The following is a 22,707-nucleotide window of genomic DNA, read 5'->3' on the forward strand; positions in this document are numbered from 1 at the left end:
TCACTTCACCCTGTGCTGGCTGGTTCTGTGTCAACCTGACACAGCCGGAGTCATCAAGAGAAAGGAGCCTCCCTTGAGGAAATGCCTCCATGAGATTCAGCTGTAAGGCATTTTCTCAACTAGTGATCAAGGGGGGAGGGTCCAGCCCATTGTGGGTGGTGCCATCTCTGAGCTGGTACTCTTGGGTTCTATAAGAAAGCAGGCTGAGCAAGCCAAGGGAAGCAAGCCAGTAAGTGACATCCCTCCATGGTCTCTGCATCAGCTCCTGCTTCCTGACCTGCTTGGGTTCCAGTCCTGACTTCCTCTGGTGATGAACAGCAATGTGGAAGTGTAAGCTGAATAAACCTTTTCCTCCCCATCTTGCTTCTTGGTCATGATGTTTGTGCAGGAATAGAAGCCCTGACTAAGACACACCCCATGGTACCATCTGTTTGTAACAGTGACACATTTTTCGAAGGCAGCAAACAGATTGATCGTTATTTTGATGCCAACACTGTGTGTCTCTGGGGATTTGGGAGCATTGCTATTCAGGGCTTCTGAGAAGATGCACATCGATCCTGTGTGTGTAATGTTTGCTGTTCCTAGTCTTCATCTGTTTTACAGCACTTGCAGCATCTAGTTTTCCCCATAGCCTTGTGTGTGTGTGTGTGTGTGTGTGTGTTTTCTTCAGTCCAGAAGGTAATTTCCAGTATCTTCCGCTAGCCTGGCTCAGCAGTCTTGGGAAGTTGAGTCTGTTCCAATAGTGTTATGCACTCCCTGAGGCCTCTTCAGCTTGCTGTGAAGAGACACCATGACCATAGCAACCCTTATAAAGAAAAAAAACCATTTCATCGGGGCTGGTTTCTTAGTCTGATATTGTCATGGCAGAAACCATGGTGCTGGACAGGAGTTGAGAGTTCTGTATTCTCACCCTGATCCGAAGGTAGTGGAAAAGAGTGAGCCAGCCGCTGGGCCGACTTGAGCTCTAAACTTCAAAGCCCACCCTAGTGACACACTTTCCCCAGTAAGGCTGCACTTAGTGCCATCCCCATGAGTCTGTGGGCCGTTCTGATCACCACACGGGGTTTAGTCTGCGATGGAAGTGACTGTCTTTCAGACCTTGGACATTTCGTTAAGTTTATCTTGATGAGCCAGGCTTTATGTGACTTTTGCAGCTCTGAGTTCGTTGAGTCTCCTGAGCTCTCCTTAGGTCCAGCTCCTGTGGATCTGGGAGCTCACAGGGCTGCAGTGCTCGGTGTTCCAGTCTCCTGTGCTTTCGCCCTGAACTTACACTTCTCCTTAGGTTGTTGGCTCATTACCTTAGAGCTAGAGACGTGGCCCAACAGTTAAGAGCACTGGCTGTTCGTGCAGAGGTTTGGATCCCAGCACATACATGGCAGCTCACAATAGTCTGAAGTTCCAGTTCCCAAGGCTCTGGTACAGTCTTCTGGCTTCCGTGGGTACCAGGCACGCACGCTGGTGGAATACCATACACATAAGATAAAATACGACCGGAAGAACATTTGTTGCTCTTGCAGAGGACCCAAGTTTGGTACCTAGCACAATGTGGCTTGCAACCATCTGTAACTCTAGTTCCAGGGACCTGACTCCCTCTTCAGATCTCAGACACCAGGCACACATACATAGGCCAATAAAAATAAACCTAAGAATAATTTTTTTAATTATGTCACTTTTTAAAAAAATTTTAGTGAAAGTGTTCATAGTGTCCAAGAGAGATACAGGTCTAACAAAGTTGAGGTGTTGTTTTCTTCTAGATTGCTGTTCCTGGCCTGCTCCTAGTACTCTGACAATATGTCTGCAATAGTAATTGCTATCAAGTGTGGCAAGGACCTTCCCCTAACGAATAAAGATTTCAGGGGACCAATCACTGGGTGAGGAGTAGGCAGGACTTCCAGGTCAGAGAGGAGAAAGGAGAAAAGGGACTTGTGGCCTTTTTGGAGGGAGAGAGAACTTAGGGTACAAGGAGGACTAATTTTAAATGGCTTACTAATAGGATGTTAGCTGTGCCCAGCGACTGTTACCTGTTGATTCTAAACTAAGATTGTGGTGTTTTCCTTCATGAGGTGACTCAACTGAGTTCCAGAGGAAGGTGCGATGGTGGGGTGCACCAAGCCTGCCATGGTAATTTAACGAGTTGGGTGAGAGGTTTGGGGAGCTCTGGGCCAGAGAGTCTGCCAGTGTGGCACGGTGCTATTTTCCTTCTTTATTTAATGCTACAATCAAGGGTAGGCCAACTGTGAACATACCATAATAGCCAAATAAAAGCCAATCACCCTCACTATTGTAGGAAGTAAAGGGGTACTGTGCACTCGTACCTTGTGCACTAGGGTATTCCTGTGGGTATGAAGAGGAAAGAAGAACATTGGTTCAGTAGAGGTAGGGGAGAGAGATGAGAGGTTAAGTTTCAAGTAACAACAGCGCCAGCTCTGAGGAGGCAAACACAGACTCCACAAACCAGCCCGGCATGACTTTCCTTAGAGAAAGAAAATAAGGGGGAGGGTACATACTAAACAAACTTGACAGGACTGAGTGGGGCGCTGGAGGGGACAGCCGTTTGCTCAGTCCCAAGTGGAGGCGTTTCTTGGCCATTCCAAGGATTTCATACACTCATTGTATGATCACAGCCTTAGTGCTTCGCCTGTGATGCTCGACACGGAGTGCAGGTCTTTTTGTCCCGGTTCCCAGAAGCCCCGTCTTGCTATTTTATCAGTGCCTGGTCCGAGCCATTGGCTGTAGCCCAGGTGTTGCCTCTGCCCCAACTCCTAAGGATCTTGTTTCGAAAGCTGTTCTTGCTTCTGGGTTTCCCTCTTGCAGGCTGGGTTACAGATGCTGAGGTCTCATCTGGTTAATTCTCCAGGAAAATGGTTGCCAGTGTTGACCCTGCTTTAGTGGATCCAGTGTCCAGCATGTGGTTTACATTTTCCAAGCCCTCTGCAGCTGCTGCCTGTAGTTCTTTGTATAGAGTTGAGGTCTGTGGGCCTTTTCCTTGCCCAGTGTGTCCGTTGGTGTCGTCCTTGTTCAGCTGACATTTGGGCTGTCATATAGGTGACACTTCTCACATCGCTAGGAGACAAGTCTCACAGCAAACTCCCATATCTCTGGTTCTTACAACCTTTCTGCTTCTCTCTTCCACAAAGTTCCTGAGCTGTGGGTGGGGAAGCATTTCATAGATGTGTCCATTGGGACTGGGCTCTGCAGCAACTCTACATTTTGATTGGTTGTGTTTTAGTCTGTACCGGTCTTTGTTGCAGAGAAGCTTCCTTGATGAGAGTTAAAAACTACACTTATCTGTGGGTTTAAGGACATGGTTATGGTTTTTCACTAGGGATTATGACAATTTACTAAATTAGTGGTGTAGCTTCTTCTCCAGTAATTAATTGCTAGCACTAATTACCTGAGTTTCCAGTAGCAGGCATGGTTCTCTTGAGCAGGCCTTATGTGTAATTCAAGAGCTGCTGTTTCCAGTAGGGTATGCATACCACTGCTGTACTCTGTGGGCTGTTGCCATACTGGCTGTTAGAGCTGACCTTGGAAGCTTGCATGGTGCCTTCTGGTGGTGTGGTATTCTGAAAGTCCAGAGACTTGTGTGTTCTCTTCTTACTTAGTTACAAGTCTCACATTTGTGTGTCTTAAACAGTAAGTTGATTTTGATGTCGGGTGTAAAATAAGGGCCCATTTTCAAGCTTCGGTATGTGGAATCAGATTTCCTGGGTGAGTCCTTGGATGCAAACTGTTTTTCTAGTGTTGTGATCTATCAGGGATGCAGAACAGACTCTAACTGAACTGCAGCCGGAACCAGAGCGCTACAGAGCTTTTAAGCACAAAACCCACAAAAGCTACAGTTGGTTATCTGTGCCAAGTTACAGTTACATTCTCCAATCAGGATTCAGGAATGGGGACCTTCCTAGGAGCATTTCCTTGCTGTATACTCATCCTGTTCTCACTGGTTTGCTCAACTGTGGTGAGGGGACTTGCCCGGCATTGTCTCAAACAGGATGCCACTCATCCACGGAGGTCTTAGAACTTAAACTTTGATTCCCTATTCAGAATGGAATTTTATTCAAAATGGCTTCAGTTTGGCTCTTTTACATTAGTCATGCCCATTCAGTACTCATCAACAATTATTCAGAACTCCCTATTTCATCCTACTTGTTTTGTTAGCACCCTGTTCCTTTTTCCTTAAAACATGATTTTTATTGTTTGAACGTTTTGCGTGTATGTCTGTGTACCTTGTGCATGCCTTGTGCCTGAGCTTAGAAGGTATTAATTACATTTCCCACGGGGCTGTGAGCTACCATGTTGGTGCTGGGAATCGATCCTGGCTCCTCTGGAAGAGCAACTCATTTTCCTAACTGTTGAGTCACTATAGCTTTGCAATCATTTCTTTTTTCTAGAGACTAGGGTCTCACTCTGTTGTTCAGGCTAATCTCAAACGACCCTCTGCCTTGGCTTTACAAGTGGGGCTGGTGGGGAGTGAGTCACAGCACCAGCTTGTGTTCACACCTGTGTCCAACTTTCCTCAGAAGTTTGGCCATTCCTTTACATTTCTATATGAATTTTAGGATTATTCTTTATTTTAAAAAGCCACTAGGATTCTGATGACACTCACACTGAATCTATATATCCACAAGAGCAGTGTGGACATCCTGATAAAATGGTTTATTCTAAGTCGCAAGGTATCCTTCCATTTATTTTCATCTGATTTTGTTTTTTTGCCTAGACCAGGCTGGCCTGGAACTTATCGAGATCAGCCTGCCTCCACTTCCCAAGTGCTGGATTTATAGGTATTGTGGTGGTTTTGGCAGAAGCATTATGTTCAGGAAAGGCAAATCCATAACCAGAATAAGTGTCTACTCCAGTAAGAACAAAGCATTGTCCTCTCACGGAGGAAGTGGTCCAATGTAGTCAACCTGCCACCAGGTTGCTGGCTGGTCATTGTAGGAAATGGGGCTCAGTGTTGGTCTCTGCTGTTGGCGGACCTGGCATTCAGCAGCATCTGTAGCCAGGTCAGCCTTGGGGAGTAGAAGTCCATGTTATTGAGCTCAAGAATAATCCCCATGTGACCACCACGGCTGCTTTGTTCATGTGCCTGTTGAGCAATGACAGGTGTCTGGGGAAAGAGGCTGGCAGTCCACAGAACAGGTCATCCTATCCACTTGATTCCTGAACTCCTTGGCTGAAGTCACCTTTTAATGAGCATTTACATGGGACGTAGTATCTCCACACCCTTTGCCCATTTGGAGATCTGTAAAATACTTCTTTGCCAGATGTCTTTTTCACCAATGTTGATCTTTCCAATTGTGATCTCTCCATCCGGCCAATCTATTGGCTAGAGCTGATGAGTCAGTGAATAATCGAACATCTGGCCATTTCTTCTTCCAAACAAACTGTAATACCTTGTGTACTGTCTGAAGTTCTGCCCACTGTGAAGATTTCCCTTCACCCTTCAGTATCTTTCAGGGTTGTCCGGAAAGGGGCTGTGATGCTGCAGCTGTCCAGGGTCAGGGTGGTGCCTGCATAGCCTGCAGAGCTGTCAGTAAACCAGGCCCTAGTCTTTTCCTCAAGCAACCTACCATAGGGAACACTCTATGAGGCTTTCCAGCAACTTCTTCATGTAACTTGCTTGTGTCTTCAGGACCTGCTCTGGTCTGGTAGCGTATATACCACTTCTACTTGATAATAATAGACTGCCGCTGTGCATGTCCTACTTTGATTTGGTGGGTCCGATAACACCCAGCTCATGACAGGTAGAGTTCAGGTTGTAATGTAACTTCCTAATCTATTGTCAAATGCTCAGTTTCCATTAAGGCCCAGTAGCAGGCCAAGAGCTGTCTTTCAAAGGGAGAAAAGTTGTTGGCAGATGATGGTAGACCCTTGCTCTAAAATCCCAAAAGTCTTTGCTGTGATTCACCTGTATGGGCCTGCCAGAGGCTCCAAACAACATCTCTATCTGTTATTGACACCTCAAGTACTATCAGGTATGCTGGGTCATACGGTCAGTTAGAGCAGTCTGTACTACAGCCTGGACCTGTTGAAGAGCCCACACACCTCCTGTTGAGGGCCCACACAAAGCTTGTAGATTGTCCTGAAGCTGTTTGTATTTTAATGTTAATTCCACTTCCCCAAGAAGGGCTGCCTAGTCCTGTACTCCTGAGGTGACTTCATCTGAACCTTCCCATTTTAATTAGTAAAATAAAGGAAAGCCAGTGACTAGGCGGGGCAAGGGAGGTGGAAAGAGGAAGAGGTCTGAGAAATAAGGGAGGAGGGTGGAGGTCATCGAAACACAGAGGTTCCCAAGGACCAACCAGACCCAGGTGGGATTGATTGTTGTTAAAAAGCTATTAACATTAAGGATTTTATAGGTCTAATATCTCATATAGAAGGGCAGTTTGTATCTTTGTCTATTTGATGCAGTCTCATTGTGTAGAGGGTTTGTGGATTGAGAGTTGAACATATAAACCTGTATGAAAAGCTAAAGTGCTGTAGAGTTGTATTTATGTGGGATTTTGAGGTAGAGAAATGCCCTGTGACAGAGGCAGAGAACAGGCGGTAGAAAACCACCAGGGAAGGGAGTTGCGTGGACAAAGTTAGGCGATGGAGGTGGCTTGGACTGGGTGGCTTGGGCCGAGCGATGGAGGTGCGAGTGGTTCTGTATCAGGGTCAGGCCTGAGGAGTGAGACCTCGGGGCTGACAAAGAGATAAGCATTTATGATTTTTTAATATTTACTGCAACAAAAGCTAGCAGCTTTCTGGGTCACTTGGTAAATGGGCCCGAGTAACACACCCAAGTGAGGAATGTGCTGTCTCCAGAATCCAAATAGGCCCACTCAAAGTTGTGTTTCTTTCTTGGTGATAGGAGAGGCCCAGTACAATAACAGATCCTTTACCTTATAAGGAATAACTCTGTATGTCCACTGGATCCCTAAGAATTTCAGAGGGAGAAGGTCCTTTCTTTTCCTCTTCTTTTTGGTTTTTTAGAGACAGTTTCTCTGTGTAAGTGCTCAGGCTGTCTAAACTCTCCGAGATTCATCTGCTTCCTGAGTAGGATTAAAGGCATATGCTACCATGCCTGGCTAATGGTCCTTGAATTTTGGTTGGATTTATTTTACCATCCTCTGATATTCATATGTGTTACCAATGAGTCCAAAGTGATTGCCACCTTCTGCTCACTTGGCCCAATCAGCATAAAGTCATCAATATAGTGTATCAATGTGATATTCTGTGGAAGAGGCAAACGATCAAGATCCCTAATAACTAAGTTATGACACAGGGCAGGAGAGTTAATATATCCTTGAGGCAAAACTGTAAAGGATATACTGCTGGCCTAGCCAACTGAAAGCAGATTGCTTCTGGTGGTCCCTATGGACAGGTACTGAGAAGGCATTTGCTAGACCAATAGCTGCATACCACGTCATGTGTCAGTTTTATAAAGTAAGCACACTACATCTAGTACAGCAGCTGCAATCAGAGTTACTATCTGACTTCAACCATTACTCTCTTCAATCCACTGTCTTCTGCGCTGACCAGATAGGAGAGTTAAAGGGAGGTGTGGTGGGAACCATCACTCCTGCGTCTCTCAGGTCCTTGGTGGTGACACTAATTTCTGCAATCCCTCCAGAAATACTGGTTTTGATTCACTATTTTCTTTGGCAGATGCAACTCTAAAGGCTTCCATTTAGCCTTTCCAACTAGAAGAGTCCTCACTCCACAGGTCAGGGAACCAATGTGAGAGTCCTGCTACCTTCTAGGTATATCTATCTCAAGTATACATTCTGGGTCAGGAGAAATGTCTACAGGATGTGTTCAGGGAACCCACTAGACCTACTGTCAGTTGGACATCAGCCAAAACTCCATTCATCACCTGGCCTCTGTAGGCCCGTACTTAAAGCATTCCATTGTTTTCCAAAACAAAAAGCACAGTCAGGTCTATCATAACAATATCCCAGAGCCCCTGGTACCAACTTGTCTTGGTTTAGGTTTTATTGTGTGAAGAGACACCATGACCAAAGCAACTCTTACAAAGAAAAACCTTTAACTGGGGCCAGCTAGCTTACAGTTTCAGAAGTTCAGTGCATTATCATCATGGCAGGAAGCATGGCAGTGTGCAGGCAGATAAACAAGGTCCTGGAGAAGCCAAGAGTTCTACATCTTGATCCACTGGCCAGACTTAAGCATATACATGAGCCCTCCAACGCACCCCCTCCCCCCGACTCTACAGTGACACACTTCCTCTAACAAGGCCAGACTTCCTAATAGTACCACTTCCCATGGACCAAGCACATTCAAACCACCACAGGTTTATACCACTAAGTCAAAAAGTTTCAAAAAAATGTGTCTGATTTCTAATCAAGCAATTTTTGTTAAAGTATTAATGTAGTTCTGCATTTCTCCTCACTGCTGGGGTGTTGGGAAACTGCCTGGGGAAATAAAATGCAGGGGCGCTTCCTTACTGCCTTTGGGGTACTGGGCTCCTGGGACTCTCAGGAAGGCAAAATGTAGTCTAAGATGGGAGCCTCAGCCCATGTTTCTCTGGATGAGAAATGGCTGAGAAGGGGTGGGTGTGTGGGAAGTGGGCTGGAGGGGGGGGCAGGTAGAAGGGAGGGGAATCTGGCTTAGCTGAGAGTAAGTGTCAGGAGCACGGAGGGGCCTTCTATGGGAGACTTAAGCAGCACAGTCCTTGCTTTTCCAAACTGTTTATTCATGGTGAAAAGGGTGCGTATGTGCACTAGAGATTAAATACCCTTTTCATGAAGGAATGTCTGGAAAAGGAAGCTTATTAGCTAAATGCTCCAGCCAACCCATCTAGATACCTCATTAGCATGGAGAACTCTGGGCTCTATGCTATGTGACCAGATATCATGGTCCTCTTAGTGGGGTGTCGTGGTCACTTGCTTCAGAACAGGAAGCAGGTCAGGAGCAGATTCAAATGCCTGTTCTCAACTATGAGAACTGAGGGAGTTCCTCAATGTGCTTAGCTTTACCAGGAGACAGTAGCTGTGCACACCTTTAATCCCAGCATGTGGGAGGCAGATCTCTGAGTTTGAGGTCAGCTTGGTCAGAGTGAGTTCTAGGACAAACAGGGCGGCCTATATAGAGAAACCTTGTCTCCAAAATAATAATAATAATAACATTAATAATAATAATAATAAATAATAATAATAACAATAATATAATAAACAAAAGATGCAGAAGAGTTTTAGATACAGTATAATTATGTAAAGTTAGATGGCACATGATTAGAATTAGATTAAGTTCAATTGATCTGATTTTCAGTCCAGAGCATTACATTCATGCAGTGGTATTAAAGCACTGGTTTGTTTTTGTTAAATGTCTACCCATTTGAGAAATTCAAGAACATTTTGCTAATGTTGTTACCTACTGTTTGAATATATGATATTCTAACAGCTTAAAATGCCAAAGCTTGGGATAATTAAACATCATTTGTGATATATAAAACATACAGAAATACATATGTTAACATGTACATGTTATTATTTTCATCCTTGAGTATTGCACAAACCTTTAGCTATCTGAGGACGAGTCATCAGACTCCTGCTGTGACTCTGCAGTGTCAGTAAACGTATCATCAGCATCAAGGAGCTTCTGCTGCTCTTCTGGGATGTCAATCATGGCAGCCTGAGATGGCTTTGCTGAACGAAGTAAAGCCTGTGACGTAACTGTCTGTACCAGGTCTTGATATTGCCTTTTATGAGGAATCCCCTTCTTTCCTGGGACATCGATCATGGCAGCCTGGTCTGTATCAAGAAGTTTCTGCTGTTCTTCTGGGATGTCAAGCGTATTATCTTGGCCTGTATCAAGGAGCTTTTGCTGCTCTTCTGGGATGTCATTCAAGATATCTTCATATAGGTTGGCTATAGAAATTGGGCTCTGCGAGGTAATCGTGTGTCCGAAACCTTGGTACAGGCCCACTGGTGAGGGAGGCTTTGAAGAACCAGAAGCCATGTCTTGTGACGATGAGGAAAGCAGACTTGAGTGTTCATTATGATCCGGGTCTCCAGGAAAACATTTTTTTTTCGGATAACCTCGCATTGTCCTCCCTTTGATACAATATAAACTCATTAACCAAAAGTTACTTTTACTATTTTAAACATGTTGATTCTAAAAATAGCTCCCCCCCACCCAGCTCTCCCTTTACCTCTCCCGAATTTGAAGAGCTTACATCATGGTACTGCTTTAAATATGTTCTTATTTCTTAAATAACTAGTAAATGGCCATGGCAGGAAAAAATATATAATAACCCACATATTTGGCTGAGGAGAAATCTGTAAAGTTCAGGCCACACAAACATGAAGCAACTGAGTTTAATCCTCAGCACAGATAAAAAGCTGGACATGGGTTTGTGTTGCTTGCAGTAAGAGACAAGAGGGTCTCTGGGGCTCTCTGGCCAACCATCCTAGTTGAAATCTGTTCCCAAACCCAATCAGAACAGCTCCTGAGGAACTACTCCTGAGGTTCATCTCTGGCCCTCACATGGACACACACTCAGCCTGTTACTTACCGACACGCCTTACTTGTTCGGAGATATCATCTCTGATATCGGACACGTCCCACATAGCGAGGAAGGAGTCAAAGCAGGAGCCCTCCTCCGCCTCATGCACATAGGGTTTGTAGGAGAACGTATAGTGATGGGCAATTGCCGCAAAGAACATCTCGATGCAGATTATGAAATCCTACAACAGCAACGAAAACATCAGGCATCTTTGTGGTTAAATCTAGTTTTCCAAACTACTAACTTGTTCAAAGTCATTTAGGGTGTCATTTTTCTTTTTTAAAGTTCCAGACTATATTCATTTCCCAAACTTTTTTTCCCCCACTTTTTCAAAACAAGCCAAGCCATGATTCACATTTCTTTTGTATTCCCTCAGTCCTGTATTTCTCAGTGTTACTCAAGGACTGAGAGGTACCATGCAGACATAAGTGGGCCGGGAATAAGAGAATGAACAGTCAGCATCCACAGCTCACTCTAGGGTTCCTGCACTGCACAGGCGGCTAACAGTCTCTCTCCACTGCATCCATGCTCCCTGGGGCAGCACTGCATCAAATGGCTTAGCAAACACAAATCCCCGAGTCCAGAAACGGCTCTCGTACCTGCAGGCCTGTGGCCACAGCTTCGGCACTTTGCCATTCCCAGGTACGCTTTTCTGAAATCACGCCCACTTTAACCAACAGGGCAATAAGAACTGCTTGCCTGTAAGTCAAGGACAGGTCAGTGTCAGCTGAGCCCTGGAATGACCGACGGTTTTAAAGGGAGGTGGCTCGCTGGGTAAAGCACTTGCTGCGGGAGTCTGAGGACCCAGTCACCTGAGGGTCGGCAAGCCCGAGGTGTGCAGAGGGACAATTATAAGCCCATCTCAAATGAAGGGCAAGAGCTGATGCCCAAAGTTGTCCTGACCTCAGCATGCAGACAGTATGTAAATGCCCCGTGCACACAATCAACACAACATATCATAAACCAGAAGATTAGAAAATACACAACTAGACACCGTTAAGGCCTCAGAGGGCGCCCTAAGACTCCACGGTATCCTGCCTTCACAGTATATTCCAAACAAGTTGTGTTTCTATTAAATATACTCCCTTGCTTTGTGACTTAATTCTATTACCTTTATAAGACGAATTTTATTACACATTCTCAGAACGTCATCATTTGGTTTAAATACCCTTTTATTGCTTTGAAACCATGTATAAATAATCGGATTCTAACAGCTTGTAAGTGATGGGCTGACACTCAAGTGTGTTTACGTGTATTAATTACTAGGATTTTATCATTCATTCATCCACTCATTCATTCATTCATATATAGGGCTTTTCTATATAACCATGGTTGCTCTAGACCTTGCTATGCTGACCAACCTGGCCTCAAATTCAGAGACCTGGCTGCCTCTACCTCCCAAGCACTGAGATCGAAGGCGCACCACGGCCTGGCACAGGACCAGCTTTTAAGAGGGAATCAGTGCACTTGAGGCAGCACCTGTACTGACGCTTGTTTGTAGCTTTTCCTGCCTCATACACACCATTTGGAAACATTTACTAGTGTTTATAGAATGACATTTAAGGGAAAGAAATACTTACCAAAATGAAACGAACACCACGAGTTTCACACAGAGAAACTTGCCAACAGGCTGTATGGGGCTGAGCTCTTCCTTGAGGACTTTATAAAACAGCAGCAGGCAGTACATGGCAAACTAGAAAGGAAAGCAGCGATCAGCACTCTGCTGGAGGAGGACAGCCCTGTGACTGCTACAAATATACCACAATGGAACAAAAGGGTCCTTTCAGCCCCAAGAGCAAATAATACGTTACGCTTTCCAACACAAACTACCACTACTTTTGGATTTTATTAGCAAGAATTTTGCATAACATTTACACAACACACACACACACACACACACACACACACACACACACACACACACACACCACCACCACCACGACCACCACCACCACACACAGAGTGTATTTAATTTAACTAATTTATTTGTTTGGTTTTTCAAGACAGTGTCTCACTATGTAACTTGGCTGTCCTGGAACTCACTCTGTGGACTGGGCTGGACTCAGACTCACAGAGACCCGCCCGCCTGTCTCCCGAGTGCTGGGATTAAAGGCTGCACCGCAGCGCAGCTCATGCAGTTTAGAAGTCAACACTAAACAGGTACAGTTTCAATTCTGACCATGACATCTGCCTCGTACAGACAGATCTGGAGAGGAGCGCATTAGTGCACATTACCCAGACTCCTGCACCACAGCTGTGGCTCAGGGGCAGGGCCTGCCCAACCTGCATGAGGCCCTGGGTTCTAGTTATTGTGCTGTTGAAAGAAAAAGTAATGGGGACTCTAGGCACGAAGCCATTTCTTAGTACCCATGAAATGTCAGCGTCATTCGGATCAAACTGTGTGTGCTAGGCACTCGACCAGAGATATTCTACAAGTTCTAAACTAATTTTCCAGTGTCTGTCATAAATTAAAACCAAATTTTGTTGTCCAATATATGTTTCAACTGAAAGTAGCTTAATGTCTGTGTGTGTTTCATAAGGTTTACTTTTAGTAACTGTCTAAATGTCAAGGGGACGACCAAACCTTATCTGCCCAGTTCAGAGTGTTTGTCATAATGTCCTTTACATCCAAGGCAAAAATACTTGTATTTCTTTAGACTACACTCCCAGGAAAGGGTCCACGTCATGATGACCACGAGGGAAGCTGGACACATGTCCCACCCATTTCCACCATAAGCTTCGTCCCTAGTGTTTCAAGACAGGGTTTCTCTGTGCAGCTGTGGCTGTTCTGGAACTTACTCTGCAGCCTGGCCTCGAGCCCACAGAGACCTGCCGGCTCTGCCTCCCAAGTGCTAGGATCAAAGGTGTGTGTGCCACAACTGCCCATCAAATTTTTCCATTTTTATTTAAACTCTTTCCTATCATACGCCTATTAGACTTTTTCCTCTTACTGAATAGGTCTCTATTAGGTCTTATTTAGAAGGCACACAATGTACACACCCACACGGCTGTGCAATGACAAGAGTAAACGGCGGGTCTGAGTGTGCGTCACAAAATCACTCACAAACATATACTGTATAATGGTACATGTTAAAGCTGCCTCAGATCCTATGTACACATAAAAGAATATTCTCTAAAGAAATGGTGCCTGATAATATTTAGCTACAGAAGGTAATTAGTACAGTTAAGATGATTATCTGCTTACCAGCTGTGACAGGTTGTTCAGTATGACAAGGTACGTCCATGCGGTGGAGAGACTGAAGTTCCCTTCGTCATACACCCCAAGGATCTCACACACGCTGAAAGGGCACATCAGACCCATGTCTTAGTCAGAGGTTCAGTCTTTATGTGCAAGCAGTGCCCTTGCGGGCTCAAAGGGCACTGGCCACTGGAATTAGCAGAGGGCTGTGGGCAAGGGTGGCTCTGGGAACGGAACCTCTGAGAGCTCTTCCCATACGCCCTGCACACAACTAAGGCACAGCAGCAGCAGCTTAACGTTTAGGATCAGGTCACTTAGAAAGCCTATGGGTGACCTTGTGCCTTTGGACAAAGATGGTTCAAAAACTGACAGAGTAACGCTTTTCTAAAGAATTATAAACTAAGAACTGTTAAACCAGCGACTAACCACTGCCTTCCAATTCTGGGAAGCTCGACTGGCAAGCATGGACTACAGCTCACTTCTTCCTGTAAATTATCTTAGAGGTAAGTATTTAAAGGTTCGGATCCCCTCCCCCAAGGGTACGTCACCACAAGGATTAAGTTATATGTTTGCCCCTTTTCTAAGCAGCAAAGAAATAAAGCATACTTCAATACACGCTTCTAGCTCAGTGACAGCATAAAGAGGTGGGCTATTTTCTTCACATGCTTTTCTTTTCTTTTGTGGTTGCAGAAGATCTAACAGACGATCTAACAGAAAATCACATAAATTGACATTTTGGGATTTTTAGGGGATAAATCTCCAGGTACTTTGATTATTCCTCACATTTGGACATCAAACATTTTTTTGTGTATGTTTATGACTTGGTCTCCCTATGTAGTCCAAACTGGCCCAAACTCACAGAGATCTACTTGCCTCTGCCTCCTGAGTGCTGGGATTAAATGTGCGCAACAGTTAAAGAAAGTGTTAATTAAATTAAGAACACAAAAGATAAATCTGAGAGACATTTTTTTTTCTGAAGGGTTTTACAGTATGTTCTCAGAGTGTGAGTCTTGTGGTAACTCTTTGCAGTGTAAATGCAGCCTTTATACATGTGATTTTACAGCAGACCAGACTTATACTGCTAATCAATACTCTTTTTCTACTTGTTTTTCTTATATAAGAACACAGGTTCTTAAAGACATGGCCCAGGCTGGCCTTAAACTCTCCATTCTTCTGCCTCTACCTTCCCAGTGCTATTTGCCAAGAACTTGGTTTCCGAGGTGCTGGGGATTAAAACCAGGGCTTTGTGCCTACAAGGCAAACCTGTTAACTGAGCTACATTCTCAGACATGTAGCACGAAGACAAAAGAAGAAAGGAAGGCAAGTCACACTTACAGGGCAGTGACCGTGGTGATGGGTCGGACTACGGTGTACTGCAGCACTCCCAGCTTGCACCTAAAGAGCAGCATTCTGCAAAGGCAAGAGAACAGCATCTTAGCTAGTCCTTGGTAGCAGAATGTCAATCCCTTTGACAAATGACATCAACTATGCTGAATTCTGCCAACTTTGTTCTAAAAGACAGGAGGGTAAGAATAGGGATGGCAGCAAGAGAGCCTGAAGCTCTCTTTGAAATTATTTAATAACTTTATCTCTGACCCCCCCCCCCCAGCTCCATTACAGTGGAACACAGAAGAAATGGAAGGTGTTGGCATCCTGGTCTTTTCCTGTTTCCCACTCCTGCCATGGTCACCTCAAATCAACAGGCCCGAGAGAGCTGAATCTAGAGCCAAATAAAGCCAATCATCTCAGGAATTCTGCCAGTGACAGAAAGCTGACTAACAAGGCTCCAGGAGAAAAGAACAAGGCACAGTGAACTATGTATTTGTGCACGCGCAGTTATGCTTGGGACGCAGCTTCCTCATGAAGGGCTCACAGAAAGAGTAACTGGGACAAGACCACCACCCTGGGTGTGCACAGCATTGTTCATTTCTCTTTGCTTGACAGCAGAGGTGCCTGCTACGTCTTTCTTACCATGATGAGAGCACCCTCAGGCTCCGGGCAATACCAGCCCTGTTCTCACTAAATGACTTCTGTCAGCTTTTCTCCCAGCAGTGAGGCGAGGAACTCAATTTCTTTGTGTAGAATGTGCAATCTTAACCTTTTACTTTAAGAACTTTGTTTTAAAAACTTTTAGTGGCCTATACCTTCAATCCTCAGAGGTAGAGGGAGGCGGATCTCTGAGTTAGGCTCTTGCCTGGTCTACAGAGCCACTCCAGGACAGCCAGTGCTACACTGCCTCGAAAATACAAAATGAAAATCCAACCAAAAAAAATCCATTTTTAAGCTTATTTACTTTACTTTGTGTATGAATGCTCTACCTGAATGTGTGCGCGAGCGTGTGCTTGTGCGTTCCACACGTGTGCCTGTTGGATTCCCCGGACTGGAGTTAAGGGTGGCTGGAACGGCTGCTGGGAAGTTAACCTTGGCCCTTGCAAGAGCAGCAAGCGCTCTTAATCCCAGAGCCATCTCTCTAGCCTTTCAGTAAGTGACTTACTCACCCTCCTTCACTGTCACACAGGGATACCACACAGCTTTTAATTGCTTCTGTCTCTTGTCATATATTGGCTTCCCACCTAATCTAAGTCGCTTAACTAGCCGTGGATCCTGTACCAGATCTGTAGGTGCCAATTCTCCAGAGTAAAAAAAGATTTTCTTCTGCATACATTAATAAACATTCCACCGAGTGTAACACTGTAACAATGAAAACACGCATTGTGAACCTGTGCTGTGTTACCCTGTGCACAGCACTGCAGCGCGCTGACTGACCGCGGACCGCTCTGTAAGCCGCCCACTTACTCTCCCATCGCCCACGGTGGGCAGCAGCACAGCGGAGGCAGGTGGTTTTGTTGATCTTTAGCTTCCAGGTGGAGCATCAAGTTTGGAAATCGTATCGTCAGATAGTTGGTAAGGAATATCATGAAGTTATAGATGACATAAGCTTCGTAACACTCTCTCCAGGTATCCACGTAGATAGCAATTTTGGGATATTTCAAAGCCACCCACTACGGAGAAGCAAAGATGTTGAGGAACAGCAGCTGAAATAACATTTCCACTCAACTGCACTCGACGCCACTCAGTTCCCACTCACCCATGGACTCGGACGCCCACCAAATCGGGGATCTGTCGCACAACTGCAGGAAACCCTAAGATAACCCAGAAGGAACTAATCTGGGGAGGAGGGCAGGGAATGCTGAGAATTAAACAATCAAGGCTACATTCCACCCCTGAGCTACATCCCAGGTCCTGCAAACGTGTAATAAAGCATCTTTGATACAGTGAAACAAAACATAAGCATTTGGGATAAATACTGAATGTAAAATGAAAAGTTAGTTGAGTTCTCAGAAATAATTTGAAATTAAGAAAAAGATCCAGAAAATGCCACTGAAGACATTTTTTTGGTGTGTTTTGAAACAGTGTCTATGTACCATGGTTGTTTTGAAACTCACAATGTAGACCACACTGGCTGAAGACATTCTTTTGGATATCTAATTCCACAGTAGTGGTATCTACTATGGAAAGTTTCCCCCAGCCCCCTCTTCCTCCTCCTCTTCGTCTTATATGAGGCACCTGAGCACCAGCATTGTGGTGCTTGGGATGGGGAGGAGTTCCCTTGTGGCTACCTTGGGCTGAAAGTAATTTACAATTCTACGTTCTTTAAAAGATTAAGAGCCACTAATCTGGAAATGTGAGCAACTGAGCAAGGAGAACAGCTGCACACTAAAAATCCTGAAGACATTTGCATTTTTCTTCATAATCATATTTAACCTTTTTTTTACTAACATTGAAAAACGTGAATTTGGCCAGTTATAGTGGTGAACACATTCAATCCCAGCACTTAGAGACAGAGGGAGGAGGCTCTCCGTGAGTTCTGAGTTAACCTGGTCTACATTAGTAAGTTCCAGGATAGCTAGAACTAATAGTGAGGCCCTGCCTCAAAAGAGACAAAACAGCCAGATTTTAGTGGTGCACACCTTTAATCCCAGAACTCAGGAGGCAGAGGCAGGTGGATCTCAAAGCCTGCCTGGTCTACAGAGTGAGTTCCGAGCCAGCCTGGTCTACAGAGTGAGTTCCGAGACAGTCAAGGGTACATAGAGCCCTGTTTTGAAGAAAAAAAAAAAAAAAAAGAAAAGAAACAAAACAAACAAACAAGCAAACAACAACAGCAACAACAAAACCCCATAAAATAAAACAGTGAAAAGAAAATCACTGTTAATGTCTCTTTGCCAATACTGTTTGCTTATTACCTTATTAAACATTGTCTAGAAGGCATAGTTAAATGTCATAAAGGAATTCTTAATGAAATATAATAAAATATACATACACTATCCAAACTGTAGATTGGGACCATCCAAAGAATCCTATGGAAAGTAAAACAGAAAAAAGCATTTAATGTATGTTTAAGAATTAAGTGAGTCAATGCCAGTAATAGCAAATGTAAGAGCTGACCTTATGATGGGTTTCTGAAGCTCGGGTTGTGTATAATGCACCAGATGTTGAAGAATGCCCCACAGTGACACAGGTATGGTCATCAGCAGAAACAGTCCAGCTATAAACCAAGCTTTTGTGTGTATTCCAACCTTAAAGACAAAACAGACCCATGCTTACATTTTGATATTAAAATTATAAAGACCAACATTGTATTTCTTGAATTTTCATTTGATTAGTAATACTGTTTGGTTATTTCCCAAATAATTATTAACATTTTTAAAAGATGTACTATTTAAACAATTGTATGAATATATGCATGTGTGATCGTAAGCATCTGCTGAAGTCAGAAGTGGGTACCAGATTCCTTGGAGGCAGAGGGAACTCTGTGAGCTCTGGACAGGCAGAGGGGCACACTCAGACCCTGTCTTACAAAGAACCCTCCTCAAACAAACAAGCAAGCACATCTACATGAGATCTATGACCATTCCTAGCTTGCTAGTTACTCTATATTGATGCTTGCGCTCTCTCTCTCTCTCTCTCTCTCTCTCTATATATATATATATATATATATGTATGTATGTATGTATGTATGTATGTATGTGTATGTATGTATGTATAAATATGTGAAGGCCTGAGTGCTGCTAGGAAGAAAGTTCCATGTCTCTCCTACAGGCAATGTGCCCTGAGCACAGTGTCACTTCGGGCACTTGCCTCTGCCTCAGTGTTCTCATCTGTATAAAGAGACAATTTTCTATACTCTAAGAGGATTAAGTAAATTTATAGTTACATAAAAAATTAAAGTTGTCTAGGGGATATGTTCTAGTTAAAGCCTCTGACCCTAAGAAGAAATCATACAGCCCCAAAGCTTCCCTCAATCTTGTCCTCTCATTTCTCAGTCTCCATCAGTCAAAAATCTTCAAACTCATTTATTCTGCTGATTCTATGTTTCTACCACACATTCCAACTGAAACTATTCTGTTCTGGTTTTGTCCCTTCCAACTGCAGTGACATCACTAATGGCCTTCCTACTTGTGAGAAGTGACAGACAGGGTGGCAAGTGTGGACACTTCACATGTTCCTGTAAAATACTGGTGCTGGGTCCTTGCTGTTCCTTCCGTTTGTCCTTAATCTCTTTTAACTGTGGACACCGTGTAAAGTCTGACTACTAGTAACTAGGCTGGGCTCTCCTCATTCATATGTTGAAACTTAACCCCTAATGCAAGTGGCCGTACTGGGAGATAAGGCTGATGGGAAGGGATGTAGGTGAACTGAGGTCATTGTCTCTGGGAAGATGATCTCAAAAAGAGAAGGATTCAGCAAGAGGACGGCCATCTGCAACCTGACAGGACATCCTTTAGACTGAAACTCCACTTGTCCCCATGATATTTGATTCGAAAATAGTTTTCTGACTATAAAAACATAAATTCCTGTTGAAGGTACTGTTTATCACACACACACACACACACACACACACACACACACACACACAGAGACATTAAATGTGTGCTTTTACGTATGCACATGTGGAAGTCAGAGCTGGGGAGCCAGCTCTCTCCTTCCACCTTGAGGCAGGGTCTCTTGTTTCTGTTATGTTTCATACTCTAGGCTGGCAAGCTTCTAGGCAATTCTGTTTCCATCTTGCCGTAAACACCATTCATGTGGGTTACAGAGATGGAACTCCCGTGGCTACCGTTTTACCTGCTCAGCCATCTCCAAGGCCCAGATCATAGCAGACAGAGTTGATTAAACAAGATTCCCATACATCTATCTGTAATTAAGCCATTCTGACGTCTACATTTGCATATCTGAGTTCATTATTTGATGTGATCATCTACGTGTTGCCATTAAACATTCCTATCAGGAAGTGAGGGACCTGGGCTGTTAGCAGTTCACACTGCAGACTAGAAATGGTCTTAAAGGTTAGTGGCACTTTAAGACTACTGTTGATGCTCACAACTAAGAGGAGTCTTAGAAACGACACACATTCCATTTACTTTCTGTATCCCAGGAACACTAAGTGAGAAAATTACATTTGTATTAAGATGGCTAGACCTAAATTTGAATGGACAAATCTCAAATAGCCTAAAAATGTAACAAATGAGAAATATTTAATGTCACAATACCCTTAAATCTCTAAATGGACTATAATTAGAAAAGCTAGCAAAAATCTAGTGAACAAAAAGATCCTTCAAATATGTCCCAACACACTGATTAAAATATTTTCTGCAATCAAGGGGGGACATCTACATGGTCTGCCATAACTCTTCCAAAATAAGTGTTTCTCAAAAAAAGTATTTTCTGGTTATTATTAATTGGTAATTCTAATTTTATAGATATAGATATAGGTTAGGCATCCAGTTTGTAATACTTGACTAATATATGCATCAAGAAGGTGCACCAGAGATGCCTCAGCAGGTAAACTGCCTTGACCTCAGCTCAGTCCTCTTATTATGATGGAGGGCAGAACTAACTCCCCCAAGTTGTCCACCTTCAGACTTCCATAACTGGACCCAAGCATACCAACAAATACTGCTTCTTCTTTTTCTTTTTAAATATAAAGGAACACACAAGGGACGTCTGTAAAGTTTTTGCCTTGATTAAGGAGTAACTTCAGGTCTGGGAATGAAGCTCAGTTGGTAGAGTGCTCGCCCTGGGTTCAACCCCTGCGTTGAACAAACAAAATGATGGATACGCCTGTAATCCCAGCATTGGGAAAGCAGAAGGTTCATCCTAGGCTTCAAAGCAAAATCCAGAACAGCCTGGTCTACATGAGACTATCTCATTAAAGAAACAAAGAAAACATGTAACTTCGAACGTAAACTTAATTAGAAAAGTCAAATGAACAAGAATCCCTTGGTGCCAGGAAGCTTATAAAATCCAGAACGTAGTTTTCAAGGTCTGGTCAAGCCCAATATCTGCACAGAAGTCTGGTTTCAAGAATAAAGTTTCTTCTGGGACTGATGGATATTGAGAAGGCAGCCCATTGTAAGCGGGTGCACACGGACCCACCTCCAGTTGTAGCGGCAAAATAAAACCAGACAGGTTGAATGTCCAAAGCCGAAATGTTTTTCAGACCTCAAGCATTAGAAGGCAGACAAAGGAACTCGGTCAACCAGCGTTAAGAAAGGGTAGAGGTGCAGGACGCTCTTACCTTCAGTTTTTGGAACTGCCATATACAAATGGGAACCGAGACAAGGAGTGCCGAAGAGTAAAGGAGTACAAGCAGAGGTCGGATCCATCTTCTCCAGTTATTCCGATTACATGCGCAAGGCATTTTCACAAAGTTCTCTCTAAACAGCCGACTAAATGAACCAAACCAAGAATTTGGCAAGTCCTCTTTTTCGGTTGTCTTCTCCTCTGGCGCCCTATAGGGAAAGATTTACCAGCCGCGGGAGTCGCGTCCTCGGGTGGCTCTGTGCTTGCGGCTGCTGCAGCGGTGGCCGCTTGGGATGCTCGCAGGTGCAGGCTGCATCCTTGCCGGCCAATCCGCATGCACTCGGTGCCTCTGCGGCGTGGCCGCCGCCTCACCTGGAGGTCGCCCAGAGTCTCGGCTGCATCATGACCCCGAGGTTAGTCGGGGTGACTTTGGGATTCTGAGCACTCGGGTCTAACCTGCAGCTAGTACCCTACCAGCCCTCTCCCTCCTTCCTGCTCTGGCAGGTTAGTCTCCGCCCCCGGAAGACCCGGCCCAGAACTTCCTCACTCACGCTGTCGGAACCTCCACAGTAGCGGAACTCATCTTCAAACGACGAGTCCACTTCCGTTTCCGTTCAGATGTTTATAGCCAATGATTTGTGCTGACTTTCAAGCTGGGCAAACCTTGTCCGGCAACGCAAACCATTGTGATTGGTCAGCCACGGAGGGGCGTGACCGTAGCCTAGATTACCGAGAGGGCGTGGCGAGAGCAGCAGAGGAGGGTAGCGGAGGATTTCTGCCGCCGCTGACTTTTCTAGTCTTTGTGGCTCCCTAGAAGGGCTCCGGAAGTTGTAGGAACTGGGGACCTTTCAGAAATACCTGCTACGTTTTTGAGACTTTATCTAAGAAAAGTCTTAGTGAGGGGCAGTCATTAGGGGTGGAATCAGAAGCCAGCTGTAATAAGATAATAGGAAACCTTCCTTTAGATTTAGAGTTCTAAGGACTGATTTCTCTGCATACTTTCTAGATTGGGTAGAAGAATCATTTTAAAAACAGTCTATTCGAAAGTAACCGCCAATATGAAATGTTCACGTTTGGGACTTTAAAACTCAAAAGGTTGGTATTCTGACATCTGTTCTACACACCTAAAACTTTTAGCTGTACATCTTTACAGATCAAACAATGGCAAGTGGGATCTTAAAGTCTTTCCAAATCAAAGGAACAAACATCTGTCCCGGCTAGACACATGAACGCTGCCTATACTGTCGTTTTCTGAAATCAAACACTAACTTCTCTACCCATTTGTTATGAGTTGATCTGCATTAAGGTATCGATGGGTAGTTTTCTGTTTCACAGATGAGAAAAGTTTCAAGTGACTAAGTGTGTCCAAATATTGACTTATTGAGTAATAGAGCTGTTTTCTTTGACCCTGGAC

The 22,707-nt window shown here is 44.3% G+C and overlaps 1 protein-coding gene across 1 annotated transcript; it reads right to left on the bottom strand.

Annotated features, from left to right (window-relative positions):
* Positions 1-7,998: 7,998 nt before the first annotated feature.
* On the bottom strand, positions 7,999-21,796 carry TMEM184C (transmembrane protein 184C). Its single transcript, XM_080937170.1, has 10 exons — positions 21,289-21,796; positions 18,156-18,286; positions 18,031-18,067; positions 16,506-16,711; positions 15,045-15,119; positions 13,716-13,809; positions 12,091-12,203; positions 11,110-11,209; positions 10,520-10,691; positions 7,999-10,058 (listed from the first exon to the last, which is right to left on the bottom strand). The coding sequence occupies exons 1-10, from the start codon at positions 21,409-21,411 to the stop codon at positions 9,523-9,525; spliced, it is 1,587 nt and encodes a 528-aa protein (XP_080793296.1). The 5' UTR covers positions 21,412-21,796; the 3' UTR covers positions 7,999-9,522.
* Positions 21,797-22,707: the final 911 nt, after the last annotated feature.

The sequence above is a fragment of the Micromys minutus genome (assembly GCF_963924665.1).
Source record: "Micromys minutus genome assembly, chromosome: 24".
NCBI lineage: Eukaryota > Metazoa > Chordata > Mammalia > Rodentia > Muridae > Micromys > Micromys minutus.

Bases quoted from the DNA above. Each gene is read 5' to 3' on its own strand.
- TMEM184C (XM_080937170.1), bottom strand. From the start codon at position 21,411: ATGCCTTGCGCATGTAATCGGAATAACTGGAGAAGATGGATCCGACCT. The intron at 16,712-18,030 runs GTATGTATATTT...GCTTCTCCGTAG, and splicing joins CAATCTACAGTTTGGATAGT to TGGGTGGCTTTGAAATATCC. The intron at 15,120-16,505 runs GTAAGTGGGCGG...TTGCCTTTGCAG, and splicing joins CCACCGTGGGCGATGGGAGA to AATGCTGCTCTTTAGGTGCA.